Genomic DNA, 18,297 nt, shown 5'->3' on the forward strand with positions numbered 1-18,297 from the left:
TTTTACTATACCAATCCATACTGAAATTTCCATCTCAGGAATGAATGTTCTTTTATGTTGATTTGTTTGAGTCAAGCCCAAACCAGGTCTTTACTTTTCTTGCATGGGCTGTTTTGTCTCTCTTAAATCTCTTTTTAACTTGTTATCATGAGTCATCTCAACTATCTGTGCAGATAGAGAGGACAGCATAACAAGCCCCCCGCCCGTGCCCATCACCGAGCTTCAGTAATTATCCACTAATAAACCACATTTAAAAATTATCTTTAACTTTTCTTTATGAAGTAATCTCACATTCACAAAAAAAGTTGCAAGAACAGTAAGTACAGAGAATTCCCCTATGTTATGAAACCAACTTCCCAAACGCTTATGTCTCTAACATAGCAGTCCTAGAACAATGATAAGTTACCACCGACACAAGACCATTGATTAACCTAGAGACTGTCTGCAGATGCCACCAACACCTGTTTGGGCCGCTTACATTAGTAGCTGCGTGCCCTAGTGTTCAAGACTGGGCATTTTGTAAGAATACTGGCCAGTTTGTGTGTAGAGAATGTCACTCAGTTTGGTGTTCCCTGATGTTTCCTGATGATTCAATGTTAGGTTGTGCGTTTTGGCAGGAATCTCACAGAAACACTGCTGTGCCCGCCCTCTGGGCACATCGTGTTACAAGGCCGGTGATGGCTCCTTGTCCACCGTTTCTGGTGGTGTTCTCTTTGACCCCCGTTGGAGGTGGGGTTGCCAGGGCTCTCCACTGCCAAGTTACTATTGGTCCCTCTGTAACTAATAAGCATCTTGTGGGAAAGGACTTGACACTCTGTAAAAAGATCTTCTCTTTTTATTCTTTTCTCTCCTACTTGTAGCATCCGTTGATAATTCTTACTTCAAACAGTGGATCACTGCTGTTTCCCAAACCAGTGTTTCCTCTCTATTTAGTTTAGTCATTGGACCTGACTGGAAGGGAGAGCTGTCCTCTCTCTCCCATTTACTTACTTCTTCCATCCTGGACTCAGAACATTTGTTTCCTTTCATGAGTTACAGCCCGTTTCTGCTGTTATTCTGTTGCTCAGGTATTTGGCTGTCGGGACCCCTTCCAAAATTTAGAGCCACGTGTTTAATCTATACCCCCCCACCCTCACCCCTAGATTATTTTGAATCAAATCCCAGAGAGTCTATCACTTCATCTGTAAATATTTCCCTGTCTTTAAGAAGCAGGAATTCTTTTTTTTTAAAACATAGGTAATGCCACCATCACATCCAAGTAATACTAACAATAAATCCTTGATCTCATCAGATATCCAGTCATTGTTCTCAGTTCCCTAATTGTTTTATAGATTTCGTCTGGATCAGAATTCAAAGGAGGTCCTTGCGTTGTGATTGGTTCATGTGATTCTTCAGTGTTTTCTTTGTAACCCATCACTTCCCGCCCTCCCCTTCCCCCCTTTTGTTTCCCTCCTAATGTTGGGAAGAAGAAACCTGGTTGTTGGTTCGGTAGTGTCCCACACGTCGGTTTAATTGACCTCAGTGGTGTCCCTTCCCGTGCTCCCCTGTCCCCTGTTTTGCACTGTTTACTGGTAGTGGAACTTGGAAGCTTGGGGAGAGTTCAGTGCAGTTTTTTTGGTGGCTACCCGCTAGCCCACCAGTGGGCCGGAGGGACCAGGTTGACCAGCACTGCAAAAGTGGGCGGTTTATATAGAAAGGTTCGCCATCACGGCGAGCTGGTGGAATAGAACATCCGCTTGTCTCTCTCCGTGGTGTTTGCCGCTGCTGCCGATGACTGGTGCCCAGGTCCAGCCTTTCCTTTAGGGCTGCAGAATGGGGACTTCTTCCCATTCCTCTTCTTCTCACCATTCCTCTTCCATTGTTTCCTCTGGTTACTTCTCTTCGTACGAGAACTTCTCATCAACTGTTTTTGTTACCTTGAGGTTCAGTTCATACTAGACACTCCAGACAATCGCCTGTTTCTTTCCCGTAGTCATTCATTTTCACACTAATAATGAGTTGACTCTCCAACACCCTCCCAAGGTGACAAAGGAGATTTAAAAATACATATTTCATGCCTTGGCTGACTAGCTCAGTTGGTTAGGGCATTGTCCTGATATACCAACATTGTGGGTTCGATTCCTGGTCAGGGCACATCCAAGAATCAAGCAGTGATGCATAAATAAAGTGGAGCAACAAACTGATGTTTCCCACCACCCCCCCATCCCCACCTCTCTCTCTAAACTCAATCAATAAAAAAATTTTAAACACATATACCATTATAAATAAATAGATGGAAATACATTTGATGTGTTCCAATCCATTGCAGTTATATATCTTATTGATGTTTGAAGTATTTCTTCTGTGACCGTGGGAGGCTTCAGGTTGGCGTCTGAGCCTTCTTGCCCTGTCCCAGGCCTCAGGCTCTGTGCTCCCTGTGATCACAGGATGTTCCACAGCTGCCTTGCACACTTCCTGGGCTCCACCACCCTCCCAAGGAGCCATGCCAACCTGCAGTGGGAAACTGTATTTAGAAACCATAATTGGGACATGACCGGTTCTCATTACTAAGGTTGGTCATCATGACTAAGCCCCTTTAGTCAACAGGGCTCAGAAAAAATATGTCTAGAAGCATGAGATGCCCTGTGAGCTCATTCTGAACCCTTCAATGCAGATTCAGGCCCTGTCAGTTTCTACTCGGTCTCATCCATTTTCTATCCGCATTTCCTTTCTTCGTGTCAAAACTCCTGGCTCTCAGAAAACTGACATAAACAACCGTTGGCTTTAGTCCATGGTACATAATACACCCAAGAGTCCTGACTCTCAGAACCATGCTGTGTGACGGAAGGCTGGCCCACGAGGGTGGGTGCCTCACCAATCCTATAGGGCCACCGAGGACATCAGGGACACAGGGTCACTGATGACTGATGGTTGAATAGGAGGACCCTGATGACCGCCACCAGTGAAGGTGTCTTCAGCTCCCTCCAGAGAGTCACCATAGTTTAAAGCCTCTGGGAATAGTCTCTCTCTGTGTGGTATGCCACCAACAGGAACTTCTTTGAATTTGTTTTGCTCCTAATTTTTAGGGAATTGGTTTTTCAACATCTAAATCAGTGGTATAGTTATGTAAAAATATTTAAGTGGTTCCCAAATGAAATCCACAAAACAGAATAGACTCTAGCTTCTGTCCTTTCCTCCTGGGGTCCTCCTACCTGTCTCTCAGGTGGTGGCCACTTTTATAAATGTTTTGGCTTACCGTTCCATTTTCAAAGGTATAAACAACTATGTGTATATATATATACACACATATGTATATGTATATATATATAATCCTAATAATATATGTTCTATATATTATATAATAATAAGAGTATATAGTCATACTCATAGGATCAATTCAAGAGAATAAACTCTAAAAGTACTGTCACAGAGTGGGAGGGAGGCTAGTGTCGTAACGCGGGTTAAAAAAACAGTATTTAGAATTACATGAGCGGTAGGGTCACAGCTCTCTCACGCAACACCCCCTCCACAACAAACAAAAAAGAAGACACTGTTACTGCCTAAGAAAATAAGCCCAGAGGAGCCGAGTACTGAGGCGTTACCTTTGCTTGTATTTGGGTAGTCCTGCTCGGTGATACCCCTCCCCCACGCCCTCTGCTTGTTGTTTTCCTCTGTTTGGCACTTTTCAGTTATTTTCACTACATTCTGGATGAGAAACTGCCCTCCCCATGCCCTGAGAGGCAGCTGTGGCCCTTTATGGGGGGTGGGGGAGAGTAATCTGGGCTTCTCACCGGGGGTGCCGAGCTGCAGGCTCTCAGGTCTGGGGTCAGGGGTGGGGTCAGGAGTTGGGATTCCTGGCCGGTCAGCTGCTGAGGCTGTAGCCGCGGGCACCAGTGGCCCTGGTAGCTACGGACTTGTTTTCTCTGGTAGCTCTGAGCACACGTGGCAAAGCGGAATTTCTCATGTTATCATTCGGTCTCCCCCCCCCCATTTGTTCTAAAACGTTGGTCAGTATGACCTGAGCCTCCAAGGTACACATGTCTTTACAGCGGTATTTCAACATGAGGCCGTTGCAGGTGAACCGTGTTCTATGCACGAGGCAGTCATTCTCTGCGCCTGCCTCTATTTCTAACGAACAATGCCTGTGAGGTGCTATCTCACTGCCGCAGTGCCAGGCCGGGGCAAATCGTGCGTTTCTCAAACCACACTAATCAATCCAGTTATCACCAGGCATTTCCCTGGATAGCTGCTTCTCCCAGACCCAGACCTGCTCCGCATCTGTGGACGTACAGCCCACCCCAGGATGGATCCCACCCCTCCAATCCAATGGTCATTCCAGCCTTTCCTCGGTAACCTTTCCTCAGTAACAGGTTGCCGGAATTACTCGACTACACAGGAATCCAGACCTCCCAGAGGTGGCCAGACCCTCTCTAGGATTCCTGTATGAAAACAAAGAATAACCCACCTTCAGGGTTCCTTTTAGAAATGCCTAATTCTCACTGTCTAAGGCTACTGATCCAGGGGGTGGTTTTATTGCTTCATTCCAAAAGCCCCAGAGACGTGAGGGTGCTGGCCGTTTTCCACAATCACAAGAAGTTCTGTCGGTTGCAGACTGTACAGGCTGAGTGGAAGCTGGGACTGTTCACACCGGAGTGCTCAGTTAGTACGGGAGCTGGTGCCCCCACTTCGTGGACAAGGAGCCCGAGGCCTGGACAGGGAGGCCCAAGGGGACTTCGAGCACTCTGTGTGCAGGGCACATCTGGTCTTGGGATGTGCCCATTCATTTCACGACTTCCTTACTCCAACCCCCTGGCCTGGGTGTGTGCATTGCTTTCTGAAGCTTAAAACGGGGTTTCTCAACCTTGGCACGGCTGACATTTTGGGACCAGATCATTCCTGTGGTAGGGCTGTCCTGTGCCCTGTACGGGGCTCAGCCGCAACCCCTACGCCCGTTGGGAAACCATGGGTGTCTGCAGACATTGCCAAATCCCCCCCAGGCAGCAAAGTGGCCCCCACTTGAGAACCACAGCATTGGGGAACAGTCTCGGAAAAATCTAGCATTAAACCCAAGATGACCCCGCTGGTGAGGAGTGAGGCGGAGACCCTGTCCCCCCTAGGTCTCCGCTGTACCCCAGTTTTTCGAGGAGGGGCCAGTAGCATGTTGGAACTTTTAGGTTTAGTCAATAAAGTTGAAAAAAGCCCATTAAGCAGCATAATATTTTCTATTATGAAAAATAGTAAACTACGTGTATTGTTGGCAGAACACAAACTATAAAAAATATAGACAAGATTCCAGGTGGTGAGGGGAGGTGCTCTCAACACAGCCTGCCAGAAATGTGGGTGAAGTTTGGAGGTTCATCTAAAGGGGGCTGGGCATAAGGCGTGGACATTGGCTGTCATCTTGTCACCTGGTTCTCAGGGTATTCATTCTAGCTGTGGGGCTAGGGGAACAGTCTGTTCCCTTGGTGGAGACACCTGAGGGTGGGGCCACTCACCCTCCCTTGGCCTTCTTCCCATTCAGCTGTGTTCGTGGAAGGCCCGGCCCCAGCCTCGTCTCTAGATGTGTACAGTCTTTGGGTGACAGTTCAGGGAGGACTTGCTGGGACAGAGAGGGCCGGAGGGGGGGGACAGCCCGTCCACTCCTGCAGGCTGGTGTGAACTTGGAGCGCCCACGCAGGTCTGGAAAGGACGGCACTTTTGGGAACTGCCAGCTCTAAGGCAGCTTTGTGCTGTGTCTCCATCATAGAGACGTTAAACCCTTAGTCTTAGCTTTTCTTTGAGGGGGAAAGAGAGAGAGAGAAATAGAAAGACAGGAAGGGAGAGAGATGAGAGGTATCAACTCATAGTTGCTGTACTTTAGTTCACTGATTACTTCTCATGAGTGCCTTGATGGACTGGGGGTGGGAGTTCCAGCTGAGCCAGTGAACCCTTGCTCAAGCCACTGACCTTGGGCTTAAGCCAGCCACCATTAGATCACGTCAGTAATCCCACACTCAAGCCTCAGAGTTTTGAACCTGGGTCCTCAGTGTCCCGGGCCAATGCTCTATCCACTGCTCCACTGCCTGGTTAGGCTGTTTTACTTTTTCTTAAGATGTTTTCTCTCATCAAGCATCTTTCAGTGCATTTTATTTCCTTCTCCTCAGAATACAAGTATATTTTTATCTGATTATGAAGCACCTCGTGTTTATTAAAGGAGATAAGAACCATTTTAAAGTATAAGAAGAAAATAGGTTCATCATTCCAGCAACCTGGAATAACACAAATCGTGCTTAACCTTTCCAATTTGTGTGTGTGTGTATCCTTTTTTTTTTTTTAACAGAGACAGAGAGAGTGTCAGATACAGAGACAGATAGGGACAGACAGACAGGAATGGAGAGAGATGAGAAGCATCAATCATCAGTTTTTCATTGCGACACCTTAGTTGTTCATTGATTGCTTTCTCATATGTGCCTTGACCACAGACCTTTAGCAGACTGAGTAACCCCTTGCTCAAGCCAGCGACCTTGGGTCCAAGCTGGTGAGCTTTTTGCTCAAGGCAGATGAGCCCGCGCTCAAGCTGGCGACCTCGGGGTCTTGAACCTGGGTCCTCGGCATCCCAGTCTGATGCACTATCCACTGCGCCACCGCCTGGTCAGGCGGCACCATTGCTTCTTACCTTTTATGAAAAGAGTGATCTCCGAGGTTTGCTGTGTTGATACTGTTCCTTACGAATGTGGCAGGTCACAGGGGGAATTACTTAGCGCTGAGCCATCCCCAACCTCCAGGTGCCAGAGGGGCCTGGATTCCTCACAGGCTCATCCCAGTGCGAGATGTCACCTCAAGGCCGCTCCACACGGGTATGTGACACCAGGGCTGAGATACAGACAGAGCCCACGGCTCCTTCCCCGCCGGCCCTGCTGTCCACTGCCCAGCAAGGACACGGGAATAAGCACCTCCCGGCCGGGCCCCAGAATGAGCAGAAAATTTGTGAAACGTGGGCTTTCTTGGGAAAGCTCGTTAACAAACATCACCTGTTAGAATGGGTTCTTCCCTTGGCAGCTGGGATGGCATTCCATGCCACAGAGGACACGGTGGCAGCAGATAAACACGTAGGAGGGATGAATGACCCGCTGGGTGAGCCCAGACCGGCCAGGCTGCCCGCAGGGCTGGGGGCGCCTGCAGCTCCCTGGACTACTGTGTTCTGTCAGCGTGACTCCGCTTTCCTCCTGCCGTCCTGCTGCCCGGCCTGGCAGGTGGGGGGTTTATTTCCCCCGACAGCACACCTCCTGACCTCTATCTTCTCACCAATGATTTTTTAAATCCTAAATGATTTGGCAATAATTGCTCCTCCTTGCTTGATGACTGCCCTTCACCGGTAGTAAATCTGTGGACTCCCCTGGGCCCAAGCGCGTTTCGGTATTCGGAGCCCACAAGCTGGCCCAGACAGGCATCGCTGCCCTGGGTGTCTGCATCCCTGGTGGGCCCTGCACCCTGCTGTCCCCCGGCCTCCCTCGGGCTCGGGGGCTCCACGGCTCCACCTCGGCCTGGCCATCGGATCACGCAGGGCCCCAGCTGCTGCTCCTCCAGGGGCCCAGAGCTCCGGGGCCACATCAACAAATGTCCTCGCCCTGGAGGGCCTGGAATCTATTCTCGGGGGGAAGAATTGCAGCTGCCTTGCGGGGGGTGGGGGGAAGGGGGCATGTGCACAAGGACACGTGCACAAGATTGTATTTTTCCCAAAGCATGGAAGGTCCCAGGTATGATAGGTGATAATCAGAAGACTTGTTTCCTAAGGAACCTTCTAGCAAAAGGCCCCCAGAGTCTCTGAGAGCAATGGACAGGGTCCTAAGTTAGAAAGTGACCATCCAGGGGCTGCTCTAACTTTTTCAGTACAACCCTTTGAGATGGGCAAAGTAGAATCTTATACTGGGGCTCATGACCGGCCCAGCCGCCTGGGCCGCACACCTGCCCACTCCAGCCATCCTCTCCCAGGCGAGCCATGTGGCTGCCCCGGTGACCCTGGCTTGGCGGGCCCCTTAGGGTCACCTGTGAGTTCAGCGGGCTCTGCGGTCGGTCCCACTTCAGGGAACACAACATTGCCACGGGCTGTTTCTCCTTTGGTGACTGATGACCCCCACGCGGTGGTCTGGGAGCGCGTGGACACAGGACGTACACCTCTGGGTTTTGGCACTGTTTTCTCCAATGCCAGTCATTCTAGAAAAGATCGAAATCCAACCCTGACCACCTCTGGGTACTTGCCACCGGCATTATAGTTTACTTAACCTTTTTTTTTTTTTTAATGTTAATTCACTTTTAAAGTTAAATAAATGTATTTTGAAAGGAACTTTTAATCACTACTGTAAATGAAAAACCAGAATGACTCAGTTATCGTTAAGAAGGTTACTCTAAAAATAAATAAGGCCTGGCCGAATAGCTTGGTTGGTTGGAGCTTTGTCCTAGAGGGCAGAGGTTACCAGTTCGATCCCCGGTCAGGACACATAGAGAAATAACTGTTCCTGTCTCTCTCCTGCTCTCCCCCTTCCTCTCCTTAATCAACAAAGTAAACGCCAAGTAAGTACAAAATGATTACAGTAAAAATGTATCAGTCCTTATGTGTAAAATTAAGGAGCACGTTACCAATATGCATAACTCCTTTTGAAAACATGATGTTCGGTGGAGAAAGGGTGGGAAAAAGTCGTGAACCGTCTGATGTTTAGAAGAGCACAGGTTATTTCACTGACCTCATGTGTCTTGCAGTGGGTTGTGGCCACTAGCAATAGGCGGAACTCTCCACGCTGGTGGTCACTGGCCACCTCCGAGCTTTCTCGGGGCCACACCCCTGTAACTTCTCTCATGGAAGCCCCTCTGGCCTCTGCTTGAATGTGACTAAGTGATGGAGTCGTGGCACTTCGGAGGCAATCCGTGCCCATCGTTAGAACAGCCTCGTGTTTACCTGGCATTGCCTCCCACCACCTCCCTCCTGTCCCAGGGTGGCACCAGCTCAGTCTCTGTCCTTTTCCACAAAGCTCCTCAGGATCCCTTCTTATTTGAAGGCCTATTCACCAGACGTTTCCAAAGGCAATTGCTTCAGGCTTATTAGCTCGCACTTCTGGAATTCGTTGTGTGGCCTGCCCTGGTGAATGGTGGCAGATGGGTAGTTAGCACATATGTGGTGCCCCCTGCTGGGGATGCTGTCACCCCTCCCCCTACACCCTGATCTGATTGACCCCTCTTGCCCTTCAGATCAAAGTGCAAAACCTCACCTCCTCCAAGAAGCCTTCCTTGACCACCACCAACCCCACAAGGTCAGGCCTTACAGCCTCCTACACTTTTCCTCCATGAGCGTTATCACAGGTCCTGACTACGTGTTTATAAAATTAGCTGATGAACATCTGTCTCCTGAATTCAGCTGGCAGCTTCCCAAGGGCCAGGGGCTGCGTCACTGACTGTGTCCCCACTGCCTGGCCCACAAAGGGCTTGATATGAAGGTGTGGGCTCACTGGGGACAGAGTGCCATCCTGAAGACTGTGGACTGTCTCCAATGGGGCTAAGTTAGCCGTTTCCTCAATGAAACACTTCCTTTTCCCTCCATAAACATGTACAGATATCCAGGCACTGACCTGGATACTTCACGTGTGTGATTTTGTTTCAACATCAGCCGATGATACCCACTGTACAGCTCCAAGTGGAGCTCTGCCCATTGCCCGTCCTTGCTTGACGTCCTGTGTCTCGGAAACTGTTGCTTCATGTAGCCTAACTTCCTCGTTGTTTCAGGTGGGAGAGACCGTGTACTCCAGCCTGCTTTTTAAAATGGCATCCAGACTGCAGGCATTTCCTGTGTGTATTTTTGTGTGTCATTTTATTTTATTTTTTTCCTGAAGCTGGAAACGGGGAGAGACAGTCAGACAGACTCCCGCATGTGCCAGACCGGGATCCACCCGGCACACCCCCCAGGGGCGACACCCTGCCCACCAGGGGGCGATGCTCTGCCCATCCGGGGCGTCGCTCTGTTGCCACCAGAGCCACTCTAGAGTGCGCCTGGGGCAGAGGCCAAGGAGCCATCCCCAGCGCCCAGGCCATCTTTGCTCCAATGGAGCCTTGGCTGCGGGAGGGGAAGAGAGAGACAGAGAGGAAGGAGAGGGGGAGGGGTGGAGAAGCAGATGGGCGCCTCTCCTGTGTGCCCTGGCCGGGAATCGAACCCGGGACTTCTGCACGCCAGGCCGACGCTCTACCACTGAGCCAACTGGCCAGGGCCTGTGTGTTATTTCTGTTTGTTATAGGTAGTATCTTCACTATTGAAAGCAAAAACCTTTTAAACTGTGACTTTTCAAAGATTTGCCAAAGATTTACTTAGTTTTCACAGAACCAAGGACTGACAAAATAACCCGACTATAGGGTGTTCAGCCACAGGTAAAATTCAGCCCATGTTCAAATAGAGGCGAGATCCCCCACCCTTCCTTGTGGCGCCAGGTCACTTTGACACCTGCTGATTGACTTCAAACTGCCCGAGTACACCCCGTTCACAGCCACGGCCCACGGGGACGGTGGGAAACAGAGCAGGAGGTGTTGACTTGTAATCATCAGGCTGATGATTCGGCCACCTGTACTGTGTATGATCAGGGATTACCTATCAAATCAAGCCATTTATTATGTCACCAAAGAGAAAGGAACATGGGGCCGAATCGTCTGACAGGGCTCTGCATTTCCCCGCGCGACAGGCCGTCATGATCGGAGACGACATCTTGTTCGACGTGGGTGGTGCCCAGCAGTGTGGGATGAGAGCGCTGCAGGTGCGCACCGGGAAGTTCAGGTGAGTGCCTCGCGGGGCGGGCGCCCGCCGCCTTCCTCCCGAACTCCTGGGCGGCCTCGTCTGCGTTGTTTCGTTGTCCCGAATAAAGGGGGCCATTCCTCCCACGTGGAAGGGCAGTGCGGGAGCATCCACCGACCTCTGTAACTGTCCTCTGAGGACGGCCGGGCTGCCCTCTGCAGCAGAGGGTGGTGGCGAATGGCAGCTTTTGATACCAGGTCCGAGTTTCAAAACGGATTTGAGCGGGTGTGCCACATGGGAACAAAATCGCAAAGGCTCTGGCCATCCCTGGTGCTGCCTGCAGCAAGTCAGGTGACTTCAGTCCATGTTCCTCCCAGTCCTTGGCCGCTGGCGGCAGTTAGGGCTTCTGTGCACCAGGTCCCCCTGGCCACCCTCCCTCTCCTGCTCCGCTTTCTTCATTAGTGAGAGACAGAGAACCCAGAGGGCCTCGGGCCCAAGGTCAGTCTGGTCTCAGGTAAGTTGCTGGTGGACGCCTGTCTGGGGTTGGGTCTTGCAGGCCTGTGGAGGTGCCTTGTGGTGACCAGGGTCCGGTTCGCTCGGCTGCTCACAGTACCTTAGACGTCTGAGTGTTGTTTGCTGCTTTAGGCGACCCCTATGTTTTGGTCATTCGACCCCCGCCGGGGTCGCGACCCACAGGTTGAGAACCGCTGCTCTAGAGGGTTTTCGTTGCAGCTGACCGGAGAAGTACAATTTTGTGGGTGCTAGAGAGACATGGTTAAATCATGGGTACCAGGGGTTCCTGGGTTTGGGGGCGGAAAGGCGCTGCATCTGTCCCGAGTGATCTGCTTAGTCAGAGAAATAGGCTAGAGGAACTGACTCACTGTGAGGCCCGCTCCTGTGAGAGATCTGAGGGACCAGTGGATTTGGGGGCCATAGATGGACACAACGTTAGGGAGGAAGCCCAGTCCCCTCCAGCCACCTCCTGGACCCCCCCCCCAAGGCACAGATGCCCTCCTAAAGCCCCCAGAACACCTAAAGTATGGACTTTCTCTCTTCCCCAGGCTCTCAAAGGTGGGTTTTCTGGGTCCCCTCAGTGAGGGAGAGAGAGATACCCACACAAAACCCTCAGAAGTATTCTGTGCAAGAGGCCAGGCTGGGGCTCTGAGGCCCTGACCCCACCTTTGCCCATTGCTAGGCAGCGGGATGTGGCGCCCTTTGGGTGATGCTCCGTTGCACGGTGCTGCCCAGCCTATGGGGCCACCCCACCAGGAGCCTGGCCAGCAGCGTTGCTGACCGATGGGCACAGGGGTGACACGTCCTTTCTGAAAGCATGTGCTGTGGCTTAGGAGGCAGTGACAAGTGAGAGCTGTGAGGTTTCCTACACAGCAGTTCTTCTGGATTCTTGTCCCGGGTAAGTGTGGCCTCCGCCAGGGCTTCTGGGTTCTTGTCCCGGGTAAGTGTGGCCTCCGCCAGGGTCTTTCTGGTCGGCCTAAGCTGCATGTGGGTAAACGGAATGAACCGACCTCGCCCCAGACCTCAAGCACGCCTCAGGCTCGCCGGGCCTCTGAAGCAGGTTCACACACACATCGGGATGCCCACGGGCGTGCAGGTGGATGGGTGGGAGGCCACGTCTCGCCATGGCCCACGCGGACCCGTGCTTTCAGTCTCTAACGACCCCATTTCCTGGAGAGATAAAACCCTATCAGCAATTTGCCAATTTTTCCAGACTGCCTGCTCCGTGTAGGTAATGTAACTAATATATTGTGGGGTTTTTTTCTTTCTTTTTACAAAACTGGGATGATGTTATTTCATAACCTGGTACTTTCCTGAACCGTGCTTTGTGGCACCTTCCCACGACCGTCCCTCATCACACTTTAAATCCTGAAGGAGGTGCCGCCTGTGTGGTCGGTCCCTGTTTCACACCTGGTGCCCATCAAGCCCTGGGCAAAGGTGGGGTGATGGCGGGGTGATGGCGGTGCTGCCATCTTGCTCCCTCCTGGGCACAGCCGCCTGGTCCCGGTGGAGAGGGTGCAGCTTAGCCTGCCTTTGCTTTGCGGCATTTAAAATTTTGCACCTTTTGATTGATTTGTTTGTAAGGACATAAATCTGCCTTTCTTGCATGTGGGACAGAGGGAGGAAGAGCTTAGCTCAGTAAAGATAACAAAGAATCCACCAAGGACCCAGGGGAGGCTGTGCAGCAGGACAGGGGATCGCACCCCGTGTGTGTGAGAGCGGCCGGCACCTCCCTGCCGCCGGCCACTGTCTAGCGTCCAGCCGTCCCATACGGGAGCCGGAGCTGCAGTGGCGGCCTGGCACCCGCCGGGCGCTGAACGGGCACGGACCTGCACGCTTTCAAAGACGGTGGGAGAAAAGCTGTGAGAAAGTACTCACTCGTGACTTTCCATACTGGTGACAAATGCTGGTCTTTTATGTCACCTTCACCTGCTTGTTTTTATTCTTGTTAACGTGGCTATTAGAAAGTTCCAGCTTGCCTCTGCGGCTCTCTTCAGGGCTCAGGGGCAGTGCAGCCCCTGCACCACCCGCTTCTCCCAGCAGAGGGCACTCTCGGCACACAGACCACACCTTAGCCAGGGCAGGGCCCAGCTGAACAGTTGGTGCTGTGTGCTCTGTGGCCCCTGTGAGGCTGGAAATCCACAGAGGTCCCGTGACACTCTGCATGGCGCACGCTCTCTGCAGGTGTGTGGCCAGCTCAGGCTAGTGACAGGCCTCAGAAGTCAGCGGGCATCCTGGTGACTGGGCCCATGGGGCGCCCCTGCAGCCCCCCAAGCAGCACACAGCTCCTTCCAGGGTGGCCCCACCCACCTCCAGAGCTCTCCACCCCTCTGGTCCTCTGTGTGAGCTAGAAGCACTAGATCTGAAGGTCATGGTATCCTATGTCACCACCAAATGTGGCCATGTCCAGTGTGTGCAGGTGTTCTGACAGCATCTGTGCTGGGCCTCTCGTCTGGACCTCCCCGAGTGGCCTCGCAGGAGCCAAGGGCCACCGGGTGGGTCAGCAGGGCATCGGGAGGCCCCGTGGACCTGTCCGTTGTCGGCAGCTTTGGTCTCGCCTTGGCTGAGTTGGGAGAGCCAGGGGAGTGGAGGAGGGCCCTGTCACAGGCACCGGGGGTTGACAGCTGGGCAGGGAGTGAGCCCATTGTGAGCCTCTAGTGCTAGAAAGGGAGGGGGCGTGGAGGGCGCAACTCAGTCCCCCTGGTGGCCCTGCTACAGGCGGCCCCTCGGGCCAAGGTCTTCTAGTTTGCACACTCACGTGCACACGCACATAGGTGCTCATGCACGCGCCAGGGCCAGGTTGTGTGTCTGAGGCCACAGCATTGCTGGGTGGATACGGTTTGGTCTTGCCCACGGCTGAGATCTGCCTCTGACCCTTCATCCCTCTGCCTTCTTCCTGCTCTGATCATAAAACACCCAGAGAAGAGGATGAAGCCTCCACTCTGGAAGAGGACACAGGGTGCCCTGAGCGAGGAGAGCCCCAGCAAGAAGGCTCAGTCCGCTCCCAGGAAGGGCCGAGCTTTGCCCCAGGGGGCAGGGTCCCCGCAGCAATGCCATCTGGAGCAGGGAGAGGCTCCCTGGGCAGACAGTCTGCAAACACACCTCACCCAGCAGGTGACCCGTCACAGACAGAGCCACACAAAGCTTTCTTTTCATACCTGCGCTGTTGGGACATCCAGCCCCACAGGGTGCGGCCCTCACCTGGCTGCCAGGTGAGGGCCCTCCAGGCGATCTCCCCAGCTGCCCTGTCCCTGGCGTGCCTGACGCCCTGGGCCGGCTGGCAGGGCCTTCCCGCCTGAGGGCAGGCGGCCGCTGCTCCTCCAGGCCCCACGAGGTCCCACCGTGACCGCAGGCCCCAAATGGAGCAGGACCTTTCCTCCATCGGGCCCTGTGCCCACTGTGGTCCCCGGGAGCTCTGGAGACCCTGTGGGTGCTGGACCCCATTAGCAGGGTCCAGCCCAAGGCCATCTCTCTCTCCCTGTTCAGAGAGATGGCCTTGCCAGAGGCTCCCCAGCGAGCTGATGCAAAGGCTGAGCTGAAGCACTTTGCTGTCACCTTTTTCCTCCTGGGAACATCCTGCTTTCATGGGCAAATTCTACAGAAATGGGCCAAGTCTGTATCCCAGCCCTGGGTCCTCCTGTCCTAGCGATTCAGACAGGAGATGTTCCTCCCGGGATCAGGGTGCCCTGTGTGCCCCCAGCGCGTGAGGAGCGTCTGAAACGGGCAGTGCTGCCCCCTCACTGCCCTCTATCCCGCGTGGCGCGCTGCGGCTGGCACCCTGCCTCTTACACACAGTGGCAGATGTCACTGCCCGAGGGGCCCCACACCGGCCGCGTCAACGAGCCCGCTGCTCGGTGCCTGCACTTGATTGTCCCCCGTGTGTCACTCACTCGGGCGGCAGGTCTCTTATGAGCCCAGGATGTTCTTCACAAGCAGTTTGCCCTTGTGGACTCGAGAGGGAGCCTCTCTTGGGCCTGGGCTTCTGGATGTCCTGCGAGGGTCCTGCCTGGGCTGGGGCTCAGTGTCCATTTGCTTCCACGCTCAGGTGGGGCCCCTGTGCCGGTGGGGACCTTCCACCCAGCAGGGCAGCCGATGGCCTCCGGGTCCCAGCCACCGTACCCGAGCCTGGGCAGTGAGGGAGCAGAGAGCTGGGCGGTGGGAGTGGAGGCTGGGTCGGAACCACCCAGAGCCCGATCGACCGGCCTGGGACAGCTGCTGCCAAGACGTCAGCCCTTGACTGCGTCCTGCAGCTTTGCTGCCACTGACTTTGTTTTTCCTGTAAGAGGCTCTGGTTTCTGTTTGGAATGAAATAGAATTTTCTTCTAGTGCCAGGTAGTGTTTGAGGGAAGTGAGTGAACTGGGTGTTAATTTTTCAGCAGTTGCCGCGGTCAGAGTAAGGCCAGCGCAGTTCTGAGCCAGGGCCAGTTCTCACCAAACCAGAGTGACCACCACGGGGCTCGCAGGACAGCACTGGTCCCTTCCTCCTTGCCCCCCTCCCTCATGCCCAAGGAAAGGAGCTATGTGGAGATGAGCTGTGACATTAGCAGAGTCCAGCCCAGGGCAGGCCCTGAAGTCGGGCACTGGACTCCACTCAAGGGCCTGGCAGAGGGAGGTGACAGGTGGCAGCCCCAGAAGTCACATCTTTGCTGCCCTTTGTGGTTAGAGCCGGGTAAACCTGAGCCTTCCCTTCGCCTCCTGGGTGGGGGTGGGCGGAAGGGGGGTTGCCAGGCAGGTCTGGGCGGCTCTGTCCGGCCACAGTGTGTCAGAGAAGTAAGGGGACACCGTGCTCACTGAGGGGGCGGCAGCTGTGGCCTGCCCGGAAAGGTCTCAACCCCCACGAGAACCTTGGCCACTCGGGCCCTCCTCATGCCCCTGAGGGCTGCCAGAGGCTGCCTGCTGGGGCAGCCCCTCTGAGATCTGGGGACAGCCTCTTCCTGCAGGATTGTGGCTCAGGGGTGGCCAGTGCTATGGGCACAAATCAGTCCAGGGGCCGGGGGCGTCCTCAAAGCTTTTCATTGTTGCCACTTTTTTCTAATACCCCAGGGAAGGTACTGTTTGATCCACTGATGGGGTCTCTGATTTCTGCATCTTCCCTGGAAAAAAATGAAGACAGAAAGGGTGGCTCATGCCCCTTCCCCACCCTTGCGGACACATCCGGACGCAGTTCTTACTTCTGTTCCTCACACCACACGTGGTTGTCTCTGGGCTGAGGTTCATCTGTGCTGTGGGAAGGGAACACCTGTGTTGATGTGCCACTCTCCTCCCTTCCCCTCTCCCTTCCCAAATATCTGCAGAGCACCTACTGGGTATCAGGGGAATATGACGGGGTCCCTTGTCCCCCAGGGCTTTCTTTTTTCTCGTGGGGAGGGGCAGTAGTGAACCAGCAGCTAAACCCACAACCAGGACCCTTCTGGAGAGTGAGGTCCAGGCCCTTCCCGGACGCCTGCTGGCCTGCCGACCGCTTCTGCCACCATCCCGCTCTCCTGTCTGCACAGCGGCCGAAGTGGGCGGCCCCACATGCCCCCGCCGCGGTCGGGCCCTTCCCTTCCCTGGGCAGCTGAGCTGACTGCGCGGCCCACAGGTGGTGGTGTGGGGGGCAGTGTGAGCCCAGGCCCAGCCGCCTCTTCTACCCCTCACCTATGGGCCGAGGGTCTCAGCCCCGGCAGAGTCTGGCCTCTCATTTAGCCCAGGCGTTCCCAGCAGGGGGTGATGCCCCCAAAGGGGCCAAAATTCTTCTTTGGGGTGAAAAACCTTAGCTATTACAGTGGTCCTTGGTCTTCCAAATGCATGGTTAGGAGGGGGTAGGGGCACTGTTTGTGCCTGCTCTGAGTGTGGTCCCTGTGTTCTTTTGGGGTCATCCTCCTGCACCCCCAGCCCCCACAGGGCCACAGGCCCGGGCATGGGACTGAGGCTTAGCCAGTCTGGAACACACAGAGCTCCTGGCCAGTGATGGGCATGTGATCTGAGTCAGGCTGGTGAGCTGGCCCAGGGTTTTCCAGAGCCTCAAGGAAAGTGGCCAGCGAAATACAAGCTGAGAAGTACCAGTGGCCATCTCTGTCACCCCAGGGGAAAGCCTGCCCGCAGGGGAAGCCACCAAGCAGGAGGGCAGAGCCTTGAGGCAGACAGAGACCCCAGACACATTGTTTGTGTACCTGGACCCAGGTCTGTCTGAAGCCGGCCCCACCTCCGGCCATTTTATCAGGTAGGCCGATGAATTGGGACTTTTGTTAGCAATGCAGCAGGCACATGTGGAATGGGGGGATGGGGCCAGACAGCCCCTCCCTGTCCCCAGCTGGTCAGCCACCTGGGCTTCTTGCTGCTTTGTGCCCACTGGGGAGCCCTCCCCGGGTCCTGCTTTCTTTACACAAGCGGGTATGTGCTGTGCCAGGCCCAGGCCCCCTGCAGCCCTTTGCCGGGGCCGGAGAGAGACCTTCATGGTGGCCTTTGGCTCACACCACAGCTGGCCTTCTGCGGGCCCTGCCAAGTGCTGGAAGGGACCCCATCTAACCTCGCAGGAAACTGTGCCCATGGTGTGTCCGAGCTGTTTCAAAATAGAATGGGCTGCCCTGAGAGGGGTGAGTCCTTGTCACTACAGATGAGCCTCAGGGGCTGGCAGACTTCCTGCTGGGAGGCTGAGGAGGGGACCTCAGGGGCCAGGGCTAAGTAAAGCCTCTGACCACCTAGCAGAGGGTCTGGTGACAGTTAACGAGCACCCGTGGGTGCCAGGTCGTTTCTGTACCTCTGGTTCCTAGGACCACCTGCGAGGCTGGTCCTGCCTCCCCACTGATAGACTCCGAGATTTCAGTGTCACTCGCTGCCATTTGCAGATGTGGAAACCGAGGCCCAGACAGGGCAGGGCATGGGTGCTGTCATCAAGCCCTGGCTTGCACCCGCTCTGTGACCTCCCCCTCTGGGTCACAGGCTGTGAGCTGGAGCCCAGTGTGAGAGCGCTGGGTCTGCATGCAGGGTGCGCAGGGGTGTGTGAGGAGCAAAGAGGCTGGAAGGAAAGACACCCCCTTGTTGCAGATGATGGGTTACACCTGCATCTTTGGGTATCT

The 18,297-nt window shown here is 54.1% G+C and overlaps 1 protein-coding gene across 1 annotated transcript in view; it reads left to right on the forward strand.

Moving 5' to 3' along the window:
• LHPP (phospholysine phosphohistidine inorganic pyrophosphate phosphatase) overlaps positions 1-18,297 on the forward strand; it is a 95,646-nt gene that overhangs the window by 27,231 nt on the left and 50,118 nt on the right. The window contains exon 6 of the mRNA XM_066239660.1: positions 10,677-10,768. Within this exon, the coding sequence (XP_066095757.1) occupies positions 10,677-10,768 (92 nt within the window). The remainder of the gene's footprint in view (positions 1-10,676; positions 10,769-18,297) is intronic.

Source organism: Saccopteryx bilineata, chromosome 7, assembly GCF_036850765.1.
Source record: "Saccopteryx bilineata isolate mSacBil1 chromosome 7, mSacBil1_pri_phased_curated, whole genome shotgun sequence".
Taxonomy (NCBI): Eukaryota; Metazoa; Chordata; class Mammalia; order Chiroptera; family Emballonuridae; genus Saccopteryx; species Saccopteryx bilineata.